Genomic DNA, 24307 nt, shown 5'->3' on the forward strand with positions numbered 1-24307 from the left:
TGGGATTTTGCTTTAAACCTGACCATCCTACCCCAAAGCCAACACCACAAGATTTCTCGTATTATCTTTAATAGCCTCTTCTGTACTCCTCATTGCTACAGTTTCATTCTGGCACTGTGGGCTGACTTGCCTGGGCATCATGGCTAAGCTCCAAAATCTGCCCTTTCCCTTCTTTAACAAAAGTTTTGACTGGAGTTGGACTTTAAATGAGAAAGAAGGAAATTCCTATTATACTGTATATCATCATACTGTACGGAAATTCCTCACACACCCCATAGGTTTTCATTACAAACTGAGTAACCTATTACAATATGATTGCTGCTAATTATTACAAACTGAGAATTTCTGAGAAGTGATTTCCCTATACAAACCCAATTTAAAGGTCAAGTTTCTGGGTCATCTTTTGGTAATAATTTGAATATGAATTCTAAGCAAACAGCTAAGCACACAGTCCAAAAATATATATGAGAGTCTTTATTCAGATTTTTATTTCTATTCTATTCAGCCAGTCTATTCAGACAGTACAGCCAAGTCACTGACCTCACTTCCCTCCCCTGCTCTTAAGAAATTCAACTTGGTCAGGAACCCGCCCCCAGTCTGTTATATATAACTGCCTTAATTCTTCGTGGCATAGATTCAACAAGGTGTTGGAAACATTCCTCAGAGATTTTGGTCCATGTTGACATGATAGAATCACGCAGTTGCTGCAGATTTGTCGGCTGCACATCCATGATGCGAATCTCTCGTTCCACCACATCCCAAAGGTTCTCTATTGGATTGGGAATCAGTGAGTGTGGAGGCCATTGGAGTACAGTGACCTCATTGTCATGGTGAAGAAACCAGTGGTGAGATGATTGGAGCTTTGTGACATGGTGCATTATCCTGCTGGAAGGAGCCATCAGAAGATGGGTACACTGTAGTCATAATGGGATGGACATGGTCAGCAACAATACTCAGGTAGGCCGTGGCGCTTAAATGATGCTCAATTGGTACTAAGGGGCCCAAAGTGTGCCAAGAAAATATCCCCCACACCATTACACCACCAGCCTGAACCGTTGATACAAGGCAGGCTGGATCCATGCCAAATTCTGATCCTACCATCTGAATGTCGCAGCTGAAATCGAGATTCATCAGACCAGGCAACGTTTTTACAATCTTCTGTTGTCAAGTTTTGGTGAACCTGTGCAAATGCATTCTATGCATGAAGGTAAACAGCAGCACCCTCAGCCTCCCCCCTCCCCCAATACTTACCTGAGCCCCATCTTGATCCAGCAATTTGCATGAGAGCCTCGGCTCTCCTGGGTCTCCCCCTCCTCGTTGGCTGAGACAGCAGCAGTAGCCATTGGTCCCTGGTACTGTTAATCACAGCCAATTAAGAGAGAGTAGGGGGCCAAGGCTGAGATTGGGGGGCAGAGCCGAGATGCACTCCATTTGTAAATGGACAGACGGAGAAGCAGCTCGGCTCGGGTGTCCCCATAGCAAGATGCTTGCTATGGGGCACTGGGCAGGAGGGAGCTGCCAGGAGAACAGTGGGGGACCAAGAAGGGGAGGATCTGGACTGCTCTGTGCAAAACCAACTGCACAGAGCAGGTAAGTTTAACATGTAAGTTATTTAGGGAAAAAAATAAAAGAGAACCCTTAACCACTCCATGCCCAGCCTATAGTCGAATGATGGCTCGGCAGATGCTTTCCCATCCTGACTGGTCATCATATAATGTCCTGTCAGGAAGCACCAATTGTGGGGCAGCACAGCTGTACAATCTGTCACCGGCTGTGTCTACGAGACTAAATGTTATACACTGATTTGGGATATCTTCACCAATGAAATGTAGCAGAATAAATTTTGGGCTAAATGATGAAGAAAGATTATTTATTTGCAGGATTTCTATTTCAATCTTTATAAAAAATCGATTTGTTTACTCAGTAGACTATGTGTATCCATATATATATAGAGACAACACATTTCTTTTGTGTCGTGGGTGGAAGGCAGAAGCTGTGTTTTGTGTTCATTGTAGTCAACCACAGCTTCCCACTGCCAAAGATTCATGGGCTCATCCACACCAGATATATATTAGTTAAAGCTGAACCCTGGGATAAGCAGCTATTATTTAAATACAAGAGTAATGCTTATTATTCCTTGAATCTTGGTGTGCTTTGTGTATTTCTTCCAGATCTGGGCAGTAATCCAGTGTGACACTTTCTGCTTCCTGTAATAAAGACCGGTCACTGCTGCTCTCTCCTCTTGTGCAGGGTGACTGGTCTGGTCTCCGCCCCCTCCTGTAGTTTTTTGCAGATAGCCTGTAGTGGGTGGGGCCTGATGGGTACCTCCCACAGCTTTCTCTGCACAGGGTATGTACAGCCCAGCAATGATGGCATTGCTACTTTTATAGGGGTAAAATCTGGGTTTTGTGAAGGCATTTGGTGAAAACAAACTGGATTTATATCGTTTGAGCCCATTAACCACTTAAGGACCAGCCGCCGTGAATATACTGAGGCAAAGTGACACTATTGCACGAAACAATGTACCTGTCTGTCTTTTTGTTCAGTAGCCACTCGAAGGCGCCATCGGGCTGTGATTGGTTAGTGGGGTTGTCAATCAATGGGTCGGGCAGACCCGATGTCCGACGGCCACCCACGATCAACCACGGGAGAGGCAGAACTACGTTCTTCCTATGTAAACAAGGCAGATCGCTGTTCTGCAAGGGGACAAGATGGAGATCTTGCTTTCCTGCTAAGCAGAAATCAGGATCTCTGTCTTCCCCAAATCATTGCATGCCCCCCCCCCCCCAACCCTTGGGAGCTACAGTTCATTGAGGAAACCATGAATGCCAACATGTACTGTGACATACTGAAGCAGAGCATGATTCCCTCCCTTCGAAGACTGAGATGCAGGACAGTATTCCAACATGATAAGGACCCCAAAAACACCTCCAAAACGACCACTGCCTTGCTAAAGAAGCTGAGGGTAAAGGTGATGGACTGGTCAAGCATGCCTCCAGACCTAAACCCTATTGAGCATCTGTGTGGCATCCTCAAACAGAAAGGTAGAGGAGCGCAAGGTCTCTAACATCCACCAGCTCTGTGATGTCATCATGGAGGAGTGGAAGAGGACTCCAGTGGCAACCTGTGAAGCTCTGGTGAACTCCATGCCCAAGAGGGTTAAGGCAGTGCTGGAAAATAATGGTGTCCGCAGAAAATATTGACACTTTGGGCCCAATTTGGACATTTTAACTTAGAGGTGTACTCACTTTTGTTGCCAGCGGTTTAGCCATTAATGGCTGTATGTTGAGTTATTTTGAGGGGACAGCAGATTTACACTGTTATACAAGCTGTACACTCACTACTTTACATTGTAGCAAAGTGTCATTTCTTCAGTGTTGTCACATGAAAAGATAGAATAAAATATTTACAAAAATTTGAGGGGTGTACTCACTTTTGTGAGATACTGTATGTATATATATATGTATATATATATATATATATATATATATATATATATATATATATATATACATATATGAACACAGTATATTCTAATATATATTTACACGCACATGAACTTTAATGGCAGCACAGTCTTGGTCTGGAACCCAGTCTGTTGGGTTCAATATTGAGTTGGCCCACCCTTTGCAGCTATAACAGCTTCAACTCTTCTGGGAAGGCTGTCCACAAGGTTTAGGAGTGTGTCTATGGGAATGTTTGACCATTCTTCCAGAAGCACCTTTGTTAAGTCAGGCACTGATTTTGGACGAGAAGGCCTGGTTCGCAGTCACCATTCTTATACATCGCAAAGGTGTTCTATTGGGTTGAGGTCAGGACTCTGTGCAGGCCAGTCAAGTTTCAACACCCCAAACTCGTTCAACCATGTCTTTATGGACCTTGCTTTGTGCACTGGTCCAAATCATTTTGGACCAGTGGAGGGGGGATTATGGTGTAGGGTTGTCTTTCAAGGGTTGGGTTTGGCCCCTTAGTTCCAGTGAAGGAAACTCCTAATGCATCAGCATACCAAGACATTTTGTACAATTTCATGCTCTTAACTTTGTGGGAACAGTTTGGCGGTGGCCCCTTCCTGTTCCAACATGACTGCACACCAGTGCACAAAGCAAGGTCCATAAAGACATGGATGAGCGAGTTTGAGGTGGAGGAACTTGACTGGCACTGCACAGAGTCCTGACCTCAACCCGATAGAACACTTTTGGGATGAATTAGAGCAAAGACTGCGAGCCAGGCCTTCTGGTCCAAAATCAGGGCCTTGCCTCACATGGTCAAACATTCCCATAGACACACTCCGCTCCGAAACCTTGCAGACAGCCTTCCCAGAAGAGTTGAAGCTGTTATAGCTGCAAAGGGTGGGCTCAATATTGAACCCCACAGACTAAGACTGGAATTCTATTAAAGTTCATGTGCGTGTAAAGGCAGGCGTCCCAATACTTTTGGGTAATACAATGTAAATAAATAAATATAAATATATACTGTATATATATAAATATATATATATATATATATATATATATATATATATATATATATATATAAACTTTTTTTTAGTAATAAACACTGCTGACAATGACACTGGAGAGTGTATTTTCAGCATGTACACAGTGGGCTATTAGTATACCATTTTTCTGGAACTAGTTACTGATGTGACCTTCCTTATTTATTTGCTTACTCTTAAATAATTTCAAGATTCATTATAGAAGTAGATTATTAGACTCTCCCTATAATAGACATTGGTATGTATCACAATATAAAAAAAATTATGCACAACATTACGATTAATATGTTGGATTAAAGCGATTGTAAACAGTGCAGGCTCTAGGCTATACGAGAGAAACGCTCTCAGCTCAGAGTCCTGCTGAGGAGGTACTGATAGATGGCACTGATGGGCACTGATAGGCTGCACTGATGGGCACTGATAGATTGCATTGATGGGCACTGATAGGCAGCGGCTCAGCAGTCACAGAGCAGGCTGGATGTGCGCCCCAGGGGGCACGCAGGAGGCAGGGTTCTGGGAGGGCGTCCATGGACATCCTACCAGAACCCTGCCTCCTGGAAGCCCAGGGCTCAGATGAAGGGGGGGGGGGGCGTTCAGGGGGGCCCTTCATGGTTTTTTGCACCGGGTCCCTGAAGGTTCTAGTTATACTTCTGTCTCATAGGTTGTAAAAGGTTCGGTGTATATGTCTTAAAGGATAAGTTCAACTTTTCTAAAACAAAATTATAAATGCACATCTTTTTCCAAGTAAAGAATTTTATTTTATTTATATTGTAAAGATCCAGGGTGATTAAACTCTAGTGGTGCATGCGTTTCCAAGAAATCATGCCAGTCCAGACTGCATTTTTAAGGACATGGCAGCCCACTTTTTTTTTTAAAGGAACAGAAGGTTCAAAAAAACAACAGCAATTTCCCTCGCAGGGGGTCCCACCATTACTGTAACTTGTTACTTCAGCCTCCCTGCTTACTCAGTTGCCCCACACCTGCTTCATGCCTCACGCCTAGACCTTAGGTCTGCTCCTCAGGCCAACAAAAGTACCCTTCGGTCAAGGTCCCTTGAAGATTACTTGGGATCAAACAATAGTGTGTAAAAAAGGTACTCTCGTGCTATCATACAAGGGTAGTCAGATAGTCAACTGCCGCATGCACTGATCAATGGATCCTAAGCCAAAAGACAACATATAGTGAAATAATAGTGCTGTGCTGTTGAATGACTACTAATATAGGTGATAAATGAATAAATGCATCCGTGACTTAATAGTACACATAGTGTAAAGAAAATTAAAGTGAATAAACGTCAAATGGTATACATCAACATATACAGTCAGGTCCATAAATATTGGGACATCGACACAATTCTAATCTTTTTGGCTCTATACACCACCACAATGGATTTGAAATGAAACAAACAAGATGTGCTTTAACTGCAGACTTTCAGCTTTAATTTGAGGGTATTTACATCCAAATCAGGTGAACGGTGTAGGAATTACAACAGTTTGTATATGTGACTCCCACTTTTTAAGGGATCAAACGTAATGGGACAATTGGCTGCTCAGCTGTTCCATGGCCAGGTGTGTGTTATTCCCTCATTATCCCATTTACAAGGAGCAGATAAAAGGTCCAGAGTTCATTTCAAGTGTGCTATTTGCATTTGGAATCTGTTGCTGTCAACTCTCAATATAAGATCCAAAGAGCTGTCACTATCAGTGAAGCAAGCCATCATTAGGCTGAGAAAACAAAACAAACCCATCAGAGAGATAGCAAAAACATTAGGTGTGGCCAAATCAACTGTTTGGAACATCCTTAAAAAGAAAGAATGCATTGGTGAGCTCAGCAACACTAAAAGACCCGGAATACCACGGAAAACCACTGTGGTGGATGACTGAAGAATTCTTTCCCTGGTGAAGAAAACACCCTTCACAACAGTTGGCCAGATCAAGAACACTCTCCAGGAGGTAGGTGTATGTGTGTCAAAGTCAACAATCAAGAGAAGACTTCACCAGAGTGAATACAGAGGGTTCACCACAAGATGTAAACCATTGGTGAGCCTCAAAAACAGGAAGGCCAGAATACAGTTTGCCAAACAACATCTAAAAAAGCCTTTACAATTCTGGAACAACATCCTATGGACAGATGAGACCAAGATCTACTTGTACCAGAGTGATGGGAAGAGAAGAGTATGGAGAAGGAAAGGAACTGCTCATGATCCAAAGCATACCACCTCATCAGTGAAGCATGGTGGTGGCAGTGTCATGGCGTGGGCATGTAGGCTGCCAATAGAACTGGTTCTCTTGTATTTATTGATGATGTGACTGCTGACAAAAGTAGCAGGATGAATTCTGAAGTGTTTCGGGCAATATTATCTGCTCATATTCAGCCAAATCCTTCAGAACTCATTGGCCGGCGCTTCACAGTGCAGGTGGACAATGACCTGAAGCATACTGCGAAAGCAACCAAAGAGTTTTTTAACCACTTAAGCCCCGGAGGATTTGGCTGCTAAACGACCAGGGGGTATTTTGCGTTTCGGCACTGCGTGATTTTAACGGACAATTGCGCGGTCGTGCGACGCTGTACCTAAACGAATTTGGCGTCCTTTTTTTCCCCACAAACAGAGCTTTCTTTTGGCGGTATTTGATCACCTGTGCAATTTTTTGATCACGCACTATAAACAAAAAAAGAGCGTAAATTTTGCAAAAATAGCAATATTTTTCCCTTTTTTTTTATATGAAATTCCCCCCCCAAAAAATGTAAAAATCAAAATTTTTTAACATTTTCGGCCAATTTGTTTTATGCTACATATGTTTGGTAAAAAAAATCGCAAAAAGCGTATTTTGATTGGTTTGCGCAAAAGTTATTGCATTTACTAACAAAGGGAAAGATTTTTGTCATTTTTGTTGTTTTTTTTTTTAACGTGTAATGGCGGCGATCTGCGATTTACTGCGACATTGCGGTGGACAGATCGGACCCTTGACTGACATTTTTGACACTTTTGGGGTTACCAGTGACATTTCTACAGTAATCAGTGCTATATATATGCACTGTTACTGTAAAAATACACTGGTAGTGAAGGTGTTAACTTTATTTGAGAGGGAGGGGCTGTGTGTGTCCCTAGGGCGTGATTCTAACTGTGATTGGCTGTGGCTTCAGCTGTATGCAGAGTGATCAACGGATCTACATAGTAGATCCATATGATCAGCTCTCATACAGAGGGGAGAATGACAGGCAGCTTGTTTACACAAGCTGCCTGACTTTCTCCCTCTCCCCCGCCGATCGCAGAGTCACACGCGCGGGTGGATCCGTGACCACGCGGGAGCGGGAGCGCGCTCGCTCCCTAGACCCTCACAAGCTAGTGACGTAGCCCTACGTCACTTTGCCTGTGAGGGGCTGACCGCCGACGTAGATAGTCGTGCGGCGGTCGGCAAGTGGTTAAGGGAAAGAAGTGGAATGTTATGCAATGGCCAAGTCAATCACCTGACCTGAATCCGATTGAGCATGCATTTCACTTGCTGAAGACAAAACTGAAGGGAAAATGCCCCAAGAACAAGCAGGAACTGAAGACAGTTGCAGTAGAGGCCTGGCAGAGCATCACCAGGGAGGAAACCCAGCATCTGGTGATGTCTATGCGTTCCAGACTTCAGGCTGTAATTGACTGCAAAGGATTTGCAACCAAGTATTAAAAAGTGAAAGTTTGATTTATGATTGTTAATCTGTCCCATTACTTTTGGTCCCTACATATACAAACTGCTGTAATTCCTACACCATTCACCTGATTTGGATGTAAATACCCTCAAATTAAAGCTGAAAGTCTGAAGTTAAAGAACATCTGTTTCATTTTAAATCCATTGTAGTGGTGTATAGAGCCAAAAACATTCGAATTGTGTCGATGTCCCAATATTTATGGACCTGACTGTATAACCATGCACTAAGTGAGTGCAATAACTCAAACAAGACAGAAGATGGCAGTAAATTGGTGAACCATAAGTCGACAGTCCAATACTCCATCCAGAATCATGTAAGAACCATGTTAGTGATCAATACGTGTCCATCAATAAAATCATAAAAAAATATATCAAAAATGTTCATATACAGAACAGTGGAGTAGTGGACTCTAGATGCAGGTCCATGTAGAATCTCAACACCAAATAGAAAAGTGACTGATGTCACAATTATCCAATGTGGTCACACCTTAGTGTGTGCTATTCCCTCACCTTACAGCTATAAGGTTACAGCATTAGGTAGATAGTTATGAGCTGGATAGGGTTAACTCTCCAGGTGCCTCCGGGTGGTCTCCTAGGGCGGTCTCAGCAGATGACCCTCTATGGTGGATGATGTTTGGTCAGCAGTGGTCCGGTAAAATGTCCGGATATCACTTCAGTATGGATGGTGTATAAAAGAAGGAAGGCTCAACATAGTGTAATAACATTTCACAATAAACCGCTTCCGGACTGCCCGCCGTCGATTTACTGTGGCAGGGCGGCCCTCCTGCGCAAACCGCTGTAAGTCTACGTCGGTCGCGCGCCTGCAGCCGGCGGCGCGCTCCCGCCCCCACTCGGCAGGGGGGACTCCGATGCACGTGGCAGACGGCTCGGCTTGGAGTTTGGTTTCAACTTGTTTGAGTATCTAAATCTCCTAGTCCATCTAACATTCCCCTCCCTCCAGGTTGACAATGCTTCTGTCTGCTATGCCCTCCTGTGCTCCTTCAGCCAATACAGGTGGTGTGTTCTTGGCCAGATCACCAGGTAAAAACACAGCTGAAAAACCCTATAAAGAAAACGAATGCAGCCACCACCTCTAATTATTGGTAAGCTGTAATATATTATTGGTTTTGGTATCAATACCACTTTGATAATTATTATATTTTTATGTAAATATGCCCGGTGAAGGTTTATGGTGGGCATTGCTATCTCAGTGGGGAGAGGATAATAATGATCAAGCTGTGAAATCAATTCCAGTTGAATGATCCTTACCTCGAGCTGGAACAGCCTAGGGCCTTAAAGAAAGGTCTACAGATATACAACTACCCCTGTGTCCACGGTGTCACTGGAAAAAACGCCTTTACATAAGTGGTATTATTTATAGGGAAACAATCTTATTGTGTTGAAATCAGCGGGGTGCAAAAATTCAGCTTTGTCTGTGTCTGTAGGGAAACAAAAAACTAGCAGTACATAGAAAGGGGGTGGTCAGTTGACGGTGGAGGCAGGCAGTACAGAATTGGGGCAGTTGGTTGTGATGGGCAGGCAGTACAGAATGGGGGCAGTTGGTTGTGATCTGCAGGCAGTACAGAATGGGGGCAGTTGGCTGTCATGGGCAGGCGGTACAGAATTGGGGCAGTTGGTTGTGATGGGCAGGCAGTACAGAATGGGGGCAGTTGGTTGTGATGGGCAGGCAGTACAGAATGGGGGCAGTTGGCTGTCATGGGCAGGTAGTACAGAATGGGGGCAGTTGGCTGTCATGGGCAGGTGGTACAGAATGGGGGCAGTTGGCTGTCATGGGCAGGCGGTACAGAATTGGGGCAGTTGGTTGTGATGGGCAGGCGGTACAGAATGGGGGCAGTTGGTTGTGATGGGCAGGCGGTACAGAATGGGGGTAGTTGGTTGTGATAGGCAGGCAGTACAGAATGAGGGAAGTTGGTTGTGATGGGCAGGAAGTACAGAATTAGGGCAGTTGGTTGTGATGGGCAGGCAGTACAGAATGGGGGCAGTTGGTTGTGATGGGCAGGCAGTACAGAATGGGGACAGTTGGTTGTGATGGGCAGGCAGTACAGAATGGGGGCAGTTGGTTGTGATGGGCAGGCAGTACAGAATGGGGACAGTTGGTTGTGATGGGCAGGCAGTACAGAATGGGGGCAGTTGGTTGTGATGGGCAGGCGGTACAGAATGGGGCAGTTGGTTGTGATGGGCAGGCGGTACAGAATGAGGGCAGTTGGTTATGATGGGCAGGCAGTACAGAGGGGGAACTGGTGATCTCAGTGTAAAGGGAAGAGAATAATAGCAACCAACCTGCAAAATCCTTACCTAGAGCTGGAACCACCAGAGGTATTAAGTAAGGTCTACTACTGAGAGATTAATACTAATATGTCAGTGGTGTCACTGGAACAAAAAAATGACCCTGCATCAATGATGTCAGTGGGAAGAAGAAATCCCGCTGTGTCGGGGTCAGGGAGGAAAAAAAAAAACAAGCAGTATGGGCAGTGCTGGGACAAGATCATCCAGTGCCCAGGGCAAAGATGCCAAATTGCACCCCCTTCCTTCATTATGTGCAAGCTTATGAGGAGGAGGGGGAAAGAAAGAACAGCCTTCTCTTCCTCCGGGCTCTATCCTCCTCTATCTGTCGCTTCCAGCGATGGGCTGACAGAAGCAGTGATGCCGCTTGTCACTACTCCTCTCAGCCTTATAGTAGAAGGAACTTGCAGCGGCCCTATCCCTACAATACATGCTGCGCCCAGGGCAGCCACCCCCTCTGCCCACCCCTTGCCCTGACCCTGAGTATGGGTGAAAAAGGGGGGCAGTTGATGGTGGTGCCAGGCAATACAGAAGTGGGCATTTCGTTGTGATGAGTAGGTGGTACAGAGGGGGCACCTGCAGTCCCTCGGGGGGGGGGGGGGAGTAGTATACAGGGGAGATATACAAATACCCCTAGGTAAACATCGGTGTCATTGTGTGGCGTGTGCTGCCTCCGCAGTGTGTGAAATGCAGTTGCATAGATAGGTATAGCTTATGTTATTCTTTATTTAATTGTTTTTTTTAATATGCTGCCACCTTGTGACCTTTTTTTTGTATTGCATGCTATTTTCGGTATTCCCTTCCTTCTTGTGAGGTCATTTCCTTTTCCTCTTTGTGAGCTTTTCTAAACCTTCCTTCCTTACAAGACTCACATTGGGGCTAGGAAAGCCAATACTCCTTTTTGACCACCTTAAACATTTCTATATCAAGTCTACTGCATCTTATTGTATTGCATCAGCATTCCGCATCCAAGACAAAGATAAAGACATTTGGGGATTCTAAGTGTTTAGTGAGTTCAGCTATCTGATGAAGATTATCCGCAGTGAGTGTCTCTGCTATGTTCAGGCCAGGCATAGAGGTCTAAGGAAGGAATAGTCACGATCAACACATTTGTCAGTCAATAGTCACAATACACTGAAAAAAATGCCTCTACATTGGTGATGTCAGGGGGAAGGAAAATCCTGCTGTGTCAGAGTCAGTAGATGGGCAGTTGATGTTGAGCTCAGGCAGTACAGAAATGGCAGTTGGTTGTGATGGGCAGGCAGTATAGAGGGGCACCGGAGTTCTCAGTGGGGATAAAAGAGAATGAAAATGCAGAGTGAGTCAAAGTACTCGCTCTGCATATATGGGGTCATGGTAGGACAACAATACTGTCCTTCCTGATTGGCCGGTTAAGCATTACATGTTGATTGGTCAATTAGGTGAAATAAAATTAATTGGACAGTTAGAGATACACTCACCTGTAATTGGTTTAAAAGAGCATATTCTGCCACCTTGAAACAGAGCCGTTCCCTATAAAAATAGGCAAATTCCGTTAGAAGGATTCAGTTACCGGGAGCAGAGTAAGAAATTCGTCACTCCCTCCCACCCTGTTTTTTTTGCCGAAAATTTGTCTCATTCTTTGCTTTTGGGAATGTTTGTTTTAAAGTTAAATAATTTGGGTAAGCGCCGGTTCACACTGCAGCGACGCTACTTCGCACCGCGACCTCCGAGGTCGCGGTGCAAGCAGCGCGCCGCGACCTCGGAGCGGCCGCCACGGACTTCATAACATTGAAGTCTATGGCGGTCGCCTCCGGGTCGCCCCAAAGAAGCTCCGGACCCTTTTTCTAGGTCGGAGCGACTTGTTTTGCTCCTATTAGAACGGGTCCGCAGCTTCCCTATGGGAGGCGACCTGCGGCGACCTGTGAGGCGACCAGGTCGCCTCACAGGTCGCCCTAGTGTGAACCGGCACTAACTCTGGCTTCATGGCTGAGTTGCATATTGTATTTATATAACAGTATGTGTTGGTTAGTTCGAGCTCTATGGCTGAACTGGGTTATATATGTAGTGTGCTAATTCTGAAGTAATAAATGGCCTCGGCCAATTATACCAATGCAAGCCTGTGAGTCATTAGTGTAAATTATTTATTTATTAGTTCTACAAATTGTATAAATTTATTGGGGTTCCGCCTATGGCACCATAATAACCATCAACCTACAAAATCAATCCTGAGTGAAGGTCTACAGATATATAGAGGTTTTCCATGCTGTCCATAAATTTCCCTCTAGAGCAGGGGTCTTCATACTATGGCCCTCCAGTTGTTCAGGAACTACTTTTCCCATCATGCCTAGTCATGTCTGTGAATGTCAGAGTTTTACAATTCCTCATGGGATGTGTAGTTCTGCAACAGCTGGAGGGCCGTAGTTTGAGGATCCTTGCCCTAGGGGAATGTTCTCCTATGTCTCTAGGTACTTTTAGGAACCGTTTGCTGTAATGTCATGTTTCATCAGAAAGTCTGGGAGATGTATTCTGTCATTTATGGCTGGCTGTGGATGTTTACACAGAGTTTATTCTTACATAGTTCCATAGTAGGTGAGGTTGAATAAAGACAATAGTCCATCCAGTTCAACCTGTGTAGGTGTGTGTGGCCATAAACACCTCCAATACCCCTGAATGTTTTGATCCTTGAGGTGTACATCCTTTTAATGTCTTCCTTTTAGAGCCGGTTCACATTAGCGCGACTTGTCAGGTGACTTGTCAGCCTGACAAGTCGCGCTCCCTCGCGGTCCATTAACCGCTACAGGACCCGTTCTAATAGGAGCGACACAAGTCACTCCGACTTAGAAAAAGGGTCCTGTACTATTTTGGGGGCGACCTCGGAGCGACTTGCATAGACTTCCATTATGTGAAGTCCCTGCAAGTCGCTCCGAAGTCGTGGTGCAATGTAATGTACAAGTCGCCCCCGAAGTAGTAAGGAGTCGTGTCGCTCTTAATGTCTTTTAAAAGTAGCCATACTCCCCGCAGTAACTACCATATGTGGTAGAGAATTCCACAGTCTAGTAGCCCTTACTGTAAAGAGCCCTTACTGTAAAGAGCCCTTACTGTAAAGAGCCCTTACTGTAGTTCTTTCACTGACTCCTTGACTACTTTTTTTCACAGCTTTCACCAAAAAGCCAAAGTCAGCTGAAGTGGTAGCTGGTGGCTCCGTCCTCTTTGAAGTAGAGACTGAGAAAGCCGGCGTTAAGGTGAAATGGCAGAAGAATAACGCAGACATCGCTGCTAGTGACAAGTACGTCATCAAGGCTGATGGCAAAAACCACTCACTGACCATCAACAATACAAGTGCTGAAGATGAGGTGGTTTATTCCGTTATCGCCGGAACCTCAAAGGTGAAGTTTGAGCTCAAAGTGAAAGAACCAGGTAAGATGAATTACAAAATCCAACATTGAGCCAAAGTATATACACTTTCTAATACAGCTGATATAAATTGTATAATGTAAAGAAGAATTCCAGATTCAGCCAAGATTTCTGCATACTTTTGCATCACTATGCTAAAATTATCTGTAATTTACTGTGATAACAATATTTTGTACCTGTGGAGATCTGACAGGTATTTAAAATGCAGTGAGATCCTCCAGCAAATCTGACAACCAGAACAATTAGTTGTCCATATATGAGTCACGGCTGCTCTGTGGAGAGATGCAGAAAGGGAGTTTTATAGTTTTTGGAAGTTCCAGCATTACTAGTATATTATATTTTCTAATTAATGCTGCTGATCATGGACTTGCAATATACACAGCGCCATCTAGTGAATTCAGAGGAGACTGAGATCTGTAGGGAGCCAAGGGATGTTGTAATTCATCTATTCTAAGTAAATCTTAAAGCTGGTGAAGGAGTTTCTGAAGCAGTGGGTGGTGTGCAAAATCATAAGTTGGGTGCCTTCTCCTTTCTGTGTCCATACTTATTTCAGTCAGTATACAGTATAAACAATGTGTAATCATTAGGAATACTCATAAGGTATAAACTGCCTGTTTACAAGTCAAACCAGCAAGCATGAGTAAGATAATGAAAGATCTGGAGCCTTCTCGGAGAGAAAATAAAAACTTATTCAGGGACTATACATACATGTGTTACTGTCCATGTACCCACTAAATACTAAAGTGAGGAAAGAAGAAATTTTTACGTCACCATTGCCTGGAAAAAATGTGCCTCTGTCGGTGGTGTCATCGAAAGGAAGAAATGCCCCTATGTTGGTGGAGTCAATGGAAGGAAAAAAAGGCCTCCGGCGTTGGTAGTGTCAGTTAGAGGAAAAAACCCTGCTGTGTTAGTGTCGGTGGGAGTAAAAATAAAAAAGCAGTACGAGAGGGGTTGGGGTGGCAGCAGTTGATGGTGGTGACAGGCGGTACATAGCAGAGCATTTGATGATAGAGACAAGCAGTACATTGGGGAGCAGTTGTTGTTGGGGACAGGCAATACAAAGGGGAGCAGTTGATGGTGGGCTCAGGCGGTACAAAGGGGAGCAGTTCATGGTGGGGTAAAGCAGTACAGGATGGACAGTTAATTGTGAGGGCAGGCAGTACAGAGGAGGGCAGTTATTGGTGAGGAAAGGCAGTACAGAGGAGGACAGTTAATGGTAGAGAAAGGCAGTACAGAGGAGGATAGTTAATGGTGAGGAAAGGCAGTACAGAGGAGGACAGTTAATGGTAGAGAAAGGCAGTACAGAGGAGGATAGTTAATGGTGAGGAAAGGCAGTACAGTGGAGGGCAGTTATTGGTGGGGAAAGGCAGTACAGAAGAGGGCAGTTATTGGTGAGGAAAGGCAGTACAGAGGAGGGTAGTTAATGGTGGGGAAAGGCAGTACAGAGGAGGGCAGTTAATGGTGAGGAAAGGCAGTACAGAGGAGGGCAGTTTTCGGTGAGGAAAGGCAGTACAGTGGAGGGCAGTTATTGGTGAGGAAAGGCAAAACAGAGGAGGGCAGTTAATGGTGGGGGAAAGTCACTACAGTGGAGGACAGTTCATGGTGAGGAAAGGCAGTACAGAGGAGGGCAGTTAATGGTGAGGAAAGGCAGTACAGAGGAGGACAGTTATTGGTGAGGAAAGACACTACAGTGGAGGACAGTTAGTGGTGAGGAAAGGCAGTACAGAGGAGGGCAGTTATTGGTGAGGAAAGGCAGTACAGAGGAGGACAGTTAATGGTGAGGAAAGGCAGTACAGAGGAGGACAGTTAATGGTGGGGAAAGGCAGTACAGAGGAGGGCAGTTTTCAGTGAGGAAAGGCAGTACAGTGGAGGGCAGTTATTGGTGAGGAAAGGCAAAACAGAGGAGGGCAGTTAATGGTGGGGAAAGTCACTACAGTGGAGGACAGTTCATGGTGAGGAAAGGCAGTACAGAGGAGGGCAGTTAATGGTGAGGAAAGGCAGTACACAGGATGGCAGTTAATGGTGAGGAAAGGCAGTACAGAGGAGGACAGTTAGTGGTGAGGAAAGGCAGTACAGAGGAGGGCAGTTATTGGTGAGGAAAGGCAGTACAGAGGAGGACAGTTAATGGTGAGGAAAGGCAGTACAGAGGAGGGCAGTTATTGGTGAGGAAAGGCAGTACACAGGATGGCAGTTAGTGTTGGGGAAAGGCAGTACAAAGGAGGACAGTTATTGGTGAGGAAAGGCAGTACAGAGGAGGACAGTTAATGGTGGGGAAAGGCAGTACAGAGGAGGGCAGTTTTCGGTGAGGAAAGGCAGTACAGTGGAGGGCAGTTATTGGTGAGGAAAGGCAAAACAGAGGAGGGCAGTTAATGGTGGGGAAAGTCACTACAGTGGAGGACAGTTCATGGTGAGGAAAGGCAGTACAGAGGAGGGCAGTTAATGGTGAGGAAAGGCAGTACACAGGATGGCAGTTAATGGTGGGGAAAAGCAGTACAGAGGAGGGCAGTTAATGGTGAGGAAAGGCAGTACAGAAGAGGGCAGTTATTGGTGAAGAAAGGCAGTACAGAGGAGGGCAGTTTTTGGTGAGGAAAGGCAGTACAGAGGAGGACAGTTATTGGTGAGGAAAGACACTACAGTGGAGGACAGTTAGTGGTGAGGAAAGGCAGTACAGAGGAGGGCAGTTATTGGTGAGGAAAGGCAGTACAGAGGAGGACAGTTAATGGTAGAGAAAGGCAGTACAGAGGAGGACAGTTAATGGTGAGGAAAGGCAGTACACAGGAAGGCAGTTATTGGTGAGGAAAGGCAGTACACAGGATGGCAGTTAGTGTTGGGGAAAGGCAGTACAAAGGAGGGCAGTTAATGGTGGGGAAAGGCAGTACAGAGCAGGGTGGTTATTGGTGAGAAAAGGCAGTACAGAGGAGGGCAGTTAATGGTGGGGAAAAGCAGTACAGAGGAGGGCAGTTATTGGTGAGGAAAGGCAGTACAAAGGAGGGCAGTTATTGGTGAGGAAAGGCAGTACAGAGCAGGGTGGTTATTGGTGAGAAAAGGCAGTGCAGAGGAGGGCAGTTAATGGTGGGGAAAAGCAGTACAGAGGAGGGCAGTTAATGGTGAGGAAAGGCAGTACATAGGATGGCAGTTAATGGTGGGGAAAGGCAGTACAGAGGAGAATAGTTATTGGTGAGGAAAGACACTACAGTGGAGGACAGTTAGTGGTGAGGAAAGGCAGTACAGAGTAGGGCAGTTAATGCCCCCTTAGTAGGCAGTACTGCCCCCTTAATGTGACATGGGGGATAACGTCTGCTGCACCACATTGCAAACCATCATGACAGGGACATGTTTCCCCACTTACAGCTACCGTCACAGCTTGGGGTGGGGGGCAATATACAGGGCACAATTGCCCGTTGATAGTACCCCCCAACCACAAGTGTAAACCAAACCTTAGAACCACTGCAACCCCAAAAACAACAAGTGGTTTTTCACTAAATACATTTCAGATGCAGCAAAACATCAGGTGTGCAAAGTCTCAGGCCTTGTTCACATTGTTATATATAAGCATACACCTGTGTGAGAGCCGTGTTTATCCTGCACAGGTGTTTCATGCATTTGTGTGTAGTCAGTACCATTCATGTCAATAAGGGCTCAGCGACTGCATGGACATAGCCACTGCTCCTAGTTTGACATCTGTGTGAGTGTGGGTGAGTGTGGACGCAGGGCCATGAATGCAGACAGTGTGTATTTGGGGACCCTCACAGATGTCAAATTGGGAGCAGCGCCTTTGTCTACCCAGCTGCTGCGTTCCAATTGGCATGAATAGTATTACCTGCAAAGGAGATGCACAGAATGCCTGTACATTCTATACAGTACAGGCAAAACACTGCTCTCACATGGGTGTATGCTTAAAAGGATAGTTCACCTTTACCACAAAACTGCCTATGCAGATAAGGCGCATCTGTAGATAAAAACAAACTGTGCAGCTTTGACTAAAGTTGAACAAAGCCTTTGCTATAGATGTAGGCCATTTACATACCTCATGAAGCCTGACTGGAATACTCCCAGGTCATTGTTGAGTACTCCCAGTGCATTGCTAAGTGAGGCCTAGTCATCACTGCTCACCTCCGCCATCACAGGAGTGATCTCTCAAATGCTGAGTTCAGAGCTAGTGCATCAGAGAAGAGGGAGTATGTGAGGGGATTTAAATCAGAGAAAGAGCTCACTCCTGTGATGGTGGAGGTGAACCATGATGAATAGGCCTCATTTAGCAACGTCCTGGGTGTATACCAGTCAGGCTTCATATTGTATGTAACTGGCCTACACCTGAAGCGCATCTGGAAAGTATTTCACTTTTCCACATTTTGTTATGTTACAGCCTTATTCCAAAATTGATACATTCATTATTTTCCTCAAAATTCTACAAACAATATCTCATAATGACAACGTGAAAGAAGTTTGTTTGAAATCTTTGCAAATTTATAAAAAATAAAAAATGAAAAAAATCCCATGTACATAAGTATTCACAGCCTTTGCCAGGACACTCAAAACTGAGCTCAGGTGCATCCTATTTCCACTGATCATCCTTGAGATGTTTCTACACCTTGATTGGCGTCCACCTGTGGTAAATTCAGTTGATTGGACATGATTTGGAAAGACACACCTGTCTATATGAGGTCCCACAGTTAACCGTGCATGTCAGAGCACAAACCAAGCCATGAAGTCCAAGGAATTGTCTGTAGACCCCTGAGACAGGATTGTATCCACGCACAGATCTGGGGAAGGGTACAGAAAAATGTCTGCAGCATTGAAGGTTCCAATGAGCACAATGGCCTCCATCATCTGTAAATGATAGAAGATTTGGACCGCTGGGATTCTTCCTAGAGAGGGCTGCCTGGCATAAACCGATCGACCGGGGGAGAAGGGCCTTAGTCAGGGAGGTGATTAAAAACCAGATGGTCATTCTGACAGAGCTCCAGTGTTTCATCTTTTTTATTATTCATCTTTAGTCAGAGCTGCACCATTTGTTTTTATCTACAAACATCCCTTACCTGCATAGGCAGGTTTTTTGTAAAAGTGAACTACCCTTTTAGGTACCCATGTGAAGGAGGTCATTACATTAACTGACTATTGCGCGGTCGTGCAACACTGTACCCAAATAAAAATGGTTTGTCCTTTTTTCCCCACAGATAGAGCTTTCTTTTAGTAGTATTTGATTACCTCTGTGGTTTTTATTTTATAAACAAAGACCGACAATTTTGAAAAGAAAATATATATTTTTATGCTATAAAACAGGGATTTCCAAACTATGGCCTTCCAGTTGTTATGGAACTACAATTCCCATCATGTCTAGTCATGTCTGTGAATGTCAGAGTTTTACAATGCCTCATGGGATGTGTAGTTCCGCAACAGCTGGAGCGCCGACGTTTGGAGATCCCTGCTATGAAGCACAGGGCTGCTGTTAGAAATGGTGGGGCCCCGTACAGCCTACCTGATGGGGCCCCCTTCAACCCCATCCCTGGCCCTGCCTCAAAACAAAATGCAGGTTTGTCACCGTTTATGTATATGTGGGGGACCAACATGCATGTTTGCAATTACGCATGAGCAAGGGGGAATGGGGGCTTTAAAAAGGTTTTACATTTTATTTTATTATTTATGTTACTTTGTGCAAAGTTGCTGGGGCTATCATGCTGCAGGGATGACCAAGATATCACCCTTCCAATCCAGGGACGTGCCGGTGTTCTGTCAGAATAGCGCTACCTATCAGATTCTGCTACCGGAAGTAATATACAGACTAGAACAACTTACTGCGCATGCGTCATGCATTCCAACATGGCTGCTATGCGTTCCAATAGGTTTCCTAATGTGACAGAACACGAAGCAGCAGTGGACATCTTCTTACACCCACGCAAGTCTTCAATTTTACATTTATTTTATCAGTAAACTCACCTTATAGAATAAATCACAGTATTACATTTGTATTATTATTGTATTCTAGTAAATATAGCGAGAAACCTGCGGCCAATGTGGTAAAGGCCACCTTGGTACACCCCGCACTGCTCAGCGACAAACTGATTCTATAGTGGAATAGACTGTTTCACTCGGTTGCGGTGAAATTGTCTATTGCAGTATATAAGGTGAGTATACTGCTAAAATAAGTGTAAAATTCAAGACTTGCGTGGGTGTAAGAAGATGTCCACTGCTGCTTGGTGTTCTGTCACATTAGGAAACCTATTGGAACGCATAGTCGCCATGTTGGAACACATGGTGCATGCGCAGTAAGTTGTTCTTTCCGAATGCCACTTCTGCTAGCAGAATCTGATAGGTAGCGCTATTCTGACAGAACACTGATACATCGATGGGCGGGAAGAGGTTAAAGGGGAGTGGTTTGACTGCACATGTTTACTGTCCCCCAAACACAAGTTTAAAGTAGCATCTCACTGTGTCCTATGATCACCAGCATGAAAATCACACAGGCTACAGGTGCCCTGTCACAGTGTCATATGGATGCTGGGGATGCTGACTTTGTTATGCAGTAACACTCACTACAGTCATAGCTTAAAGTCAGCATCCCCAGCATTCATGTGACAATGTGACAGGGCACCTGTAGCCTGTGTGATTTTTATGCTGAGATCATAGGACACAGTGAGGACTCTGTCTGTTCTTCACTCACTGTGTCCAATCCAGCCACGCTGTCCTCCTGCTGTTCCCTGTCAGCTGCTGAGCAATCTGCCTCCGTACATGATCACACTCTGCACTTGAGTAAGGGGAGGCGGGGCTGAGCAGAGAGAGAATTATTGTATCCCTCCGCCAGGCAAGGCAGTGGACAGCAGCAGCCAGGACTATATGGCAGCAAATCACCATGGAACTAAATCCCATGTATACATGCGACCCGAAAATGGAAAAAAAGTCCCGCCACTGCACTCACCTCCTGGGCCCTTCTGCTGTCATTATAGGGCCCAGGAAAATGTAATTGCACCCCAAGAAATTACAAATTAGGAAAAGGTTTAGAAAAAACGATTTTTTTTTGAACATGCAGAAATTAACTGTGATGCTGCCCGGGCCCCTTGGAGAGCTGATGGAGCCCGGGCCCGGTACAACAGGGCTGGTTGTACTGCCCTATCAGCGGCCCTGATGAAGCATATCCAATAAAAAAAAAAAATGTAAAAAGTCTAATTTCTTCATATTTTTGGTAAAAAAAAATCCCAATAATCATATATTGATTGATTTGCGCAAAAGGTATAGCTTCTACAAACTATGGGATATTTTTATGGATTTTTTTTTTTACTAGTAATGGCGGCAATCAGCGGTTTTTAGCTGCACTGCGACATTGCTGTGGAAAATTTGGACACTAACTTACACTTTTGACACTTTTTTGGGGGGACCAGTGACATTAATACAGTGATCAGTGCTAAAAATATGCACTATCACTATACTAATGACACTGGCAGGAAAGAGGTTACCATCAGAGGCAATCAAAGGATTAAATGTGTTCCCTAGGAGTGCTTAGTAACTGTGGGGGAGGTGCTTTGACTGGGGGAAGACAGAGATTCATGTTCCTGCCTTGCAGAAACACAAGATCTCCATCTTCCCCTCTCACAGAACGGTGGTCTGCCTTGTTTATAGACTGTTGTTCTGCCTCTCTCCCGAATGATCGCGAGCTGCTGGCGAACATCGGGTCTGCCGGACCTGCTGATTGGCTCCTGCTGTGATTGGACAGGGGGTGGGCCTGTGCGCCCCAGACCCACTGCACAAAATCACATACAGGTACGTGATTTTGTGCAGGAGGGCCACCCTGCCGCAGTGTATATGCATGGGGCGGTCCAGAACATGTTAAACTGAATTTTTTGTTTGGCTTTCAGGTATTTATCCTTTATTTTCTGGTTTCTATTTGATTTCTATTTTTTTTTCTATTTTATTCTGTGTAAGGCCCCTTTCACATGAGTATTATCTCTGAGGAAATAAGGCGTTTGAGGTGTATTTTTTTACACACCTCAGCTGCCTGTCTTTGTGTCACGGCACAGCAAAAAAAAAAAAAAAGTAGGACATTTTACGTTCAGCGAACAGTACGGCCTGTCAGTGCGCCCCATAGTATTGAATTGGTCTCGCCACACCACTGCTGCCCCTGTGTCTAATGGATGTGATTGCGGCATTGTAGAGCGGGAATCTCTCTTCAAACAAGCATGTGGGAGCTGGAAAATCACCTGCTGATCACATGATAATTACGGCAAGCCTCTACTGGCAAAGTGATCCACCCCAGATTGCCAGTCAGCAGTATTACCCAAGTGAAAAGGACCTTTTATTGTGGAGATGGAAATGCACTCACCGGCCACTTTATTAGGTACACCTAATAAATTGCTTGGTAACACAAATCGCTAATCAGCCAATCACATGGCAGCAACTCAATGCATTTAGGGATCTAGACGTGGTGAAGACAGATTGCTGAAGTTTAAACCAAGCATCAGAACTGGAAAGAAAAGGGATTTAAGTGACTTTGGACGTGGCATGGTTGGTGCCAGATAGGTTGGTTTGTGTATTACAAAAACTGCTGATCTACTGGGATTTTCACACACAACCATCTCTCGGGTTTACAGAGAATGGTCTGAAAAAGAGAAAATATCCAGTGAGCGGCAGTTGTGTGGGCAAAAAAGCCTTGTTGATGTCAGAGGTCAGAGGAGAATGGACAGATTGGTTCGAGATGATAGAAAGGCAACAGTAATTTAAATAACCACTCGTTACAACCAAGGTATGCAGAATACCATCTCTGAATGCACAACACTTCGAACCTTGAAGCAGATGGACTACAATAGCAGAAGACCACACTAGGTGCCACTCCTGTCAGCTAAGAACAGGAAACTGAGGCTACAATTTGCACAGGCTCACCAAAATTGGACAATAGAAGATTGGAAAAACGTTTCCTGGTCTGATGAGTCTCGATTTCAGCTGCAACATTCAGATGGTAGGGTCAGAATTTTGTGAAAACAACATGAAAGCATGGATTCATCCTGCCTTGCATCAAAGGTCCAGGGTGGTGGTGGTGTAATGGTGTGGGAGATATTTTCTTAGTACCAACTGAGCATTGTTTAAACCCCACGGCCTACCTGAGTATTGTTGCTGACCATGTCCATCCCTTTATGACTACAGTGTACCCATCTTCTGATGGCTCCTTCCAGCAGGATAATGCACCATGTCACATAGCTCAAATCATCTCACCACTGGTTTCTTCACCATGACAATGAGGTCACTGTACTCCAATGGCCTCCACAGTTACCACATCTCCATCCAATAGAGCACCTTTGAGATGTGGTGGGACATTCGCATCATGGATGTGCAGCCAACAAATCTGCAGCAATTGCATGAGGCTATCATATCAATATGGACCAACATCTCTGAGGAATGTTTCCAACACCTTGTTGACTCTATGGCACGAAGAATGAAGGCAGTTCTGAAGGCAAGCTGTAGCTAATAAAGTGCCTGGATGTGTGTGTATATACAGGGCCGTAGATACATTTTTGTTCTGGGGGGGGGGGTTCAGCAGTAGGTACTAAGTAAAAGTCTTTTAAAAAAAAAACAAATTGCACCAAATTAAAAAAAGCTGAAAAAACGATGTGTTGCTCATAGTAAGCAATAGACTGCCCACAGGGTGGTGCACTGTAATAGCCAATCTTACTGGGCAGGTGCAAAGGGCACCATCCTGTGGAAGGAAGCACTCATTGATTTTTTTGTTAACCTGGCATACCAGACAAGAGAAGCGGCATTGTGCATTGTTCATACATACAGAATATACCTCACAACTTCTGAGCTTCCGAGAATGAGGGACATGACAGGGAGGAAGTGACTTGCAGTGCGCTACGAAAATTTGGGTGTGGCAAAACATTAGAGTGGGAGGATCTAAGAGACATGGTTAAACAAAACCTGGGCTTCCTTGTACCTATAAAATACATTGAGGCCGGTGCCTCCATAATTGCTGTTAGCCTGTTAGGCCCTGAAATGTCACATGTAACAATTTGGGATCTGTACTGGGCATATACAAAGGGCACCATCTTGTGGAAGGAAGCAGCAAAGCACACACTGATTTTTTGTTAAACAGGCATACAGGACAAGAGAAGTGGTACTTTGCAGACACCACAGAGTCCATATATACAAAAAAAGAAAATATACTTAGAATGCGGTGCACCTGGGAAACACAACAGTATCACAACAGCAATGGAAGACTCAGCCCAGCCTTAGTCAATGTCATTAAGGCCCTGTTCACATGTAGTGATTAGGGATCATGGACTGGCAGTATCCCGTGATTCTGCCTGCAATTCCAAATCCCACTGCAATGCTGGCAAAAAGCAGCACATGTGTTTGTGTTCCATATATTTTTAGTGGCACCAAAACATGGTGTGGTTTTGGATTCTTGTGTGATAAATCGCTCAACAATAAC

The 24307-nt window shown here is 44.8% G+C and overlaps 1 protein-coding gene across 1 annotated transcript in view; it reads left to right on the plus strand.

Annotated features, from left to right (window-relative positions):
* Positions 1–24307, plus strand: part of MYBPC3 (myosin binding protein C3) — a 201763-nt gene that overhangs the window by 19535 nt on the left and 157921 nt on the right. The window contains exon 2 of the mRNA XM_082271091.1: positions 13633–13893. Coding sequence (XP_082127217.1) covers positions 13633–13893 — 261 coding nt within the window. The remainder of the gene's footprint in view (positions 1–13632; positions 13894–24307) is intronic.

The sequence above is a fragment of the Pelophylax lessonae genome, assembly GCF_965119305.1.
Source record: "Pelophylax lessonae genome assembly, chromosome: 10".
Classification (NCBI taxonomy): domain Eukaryota; kingdom Metazoa; phylum Chordata; class Amphibia; order Anura; family Ranidae; genus Pelophylax; species Pelophylax lessonae.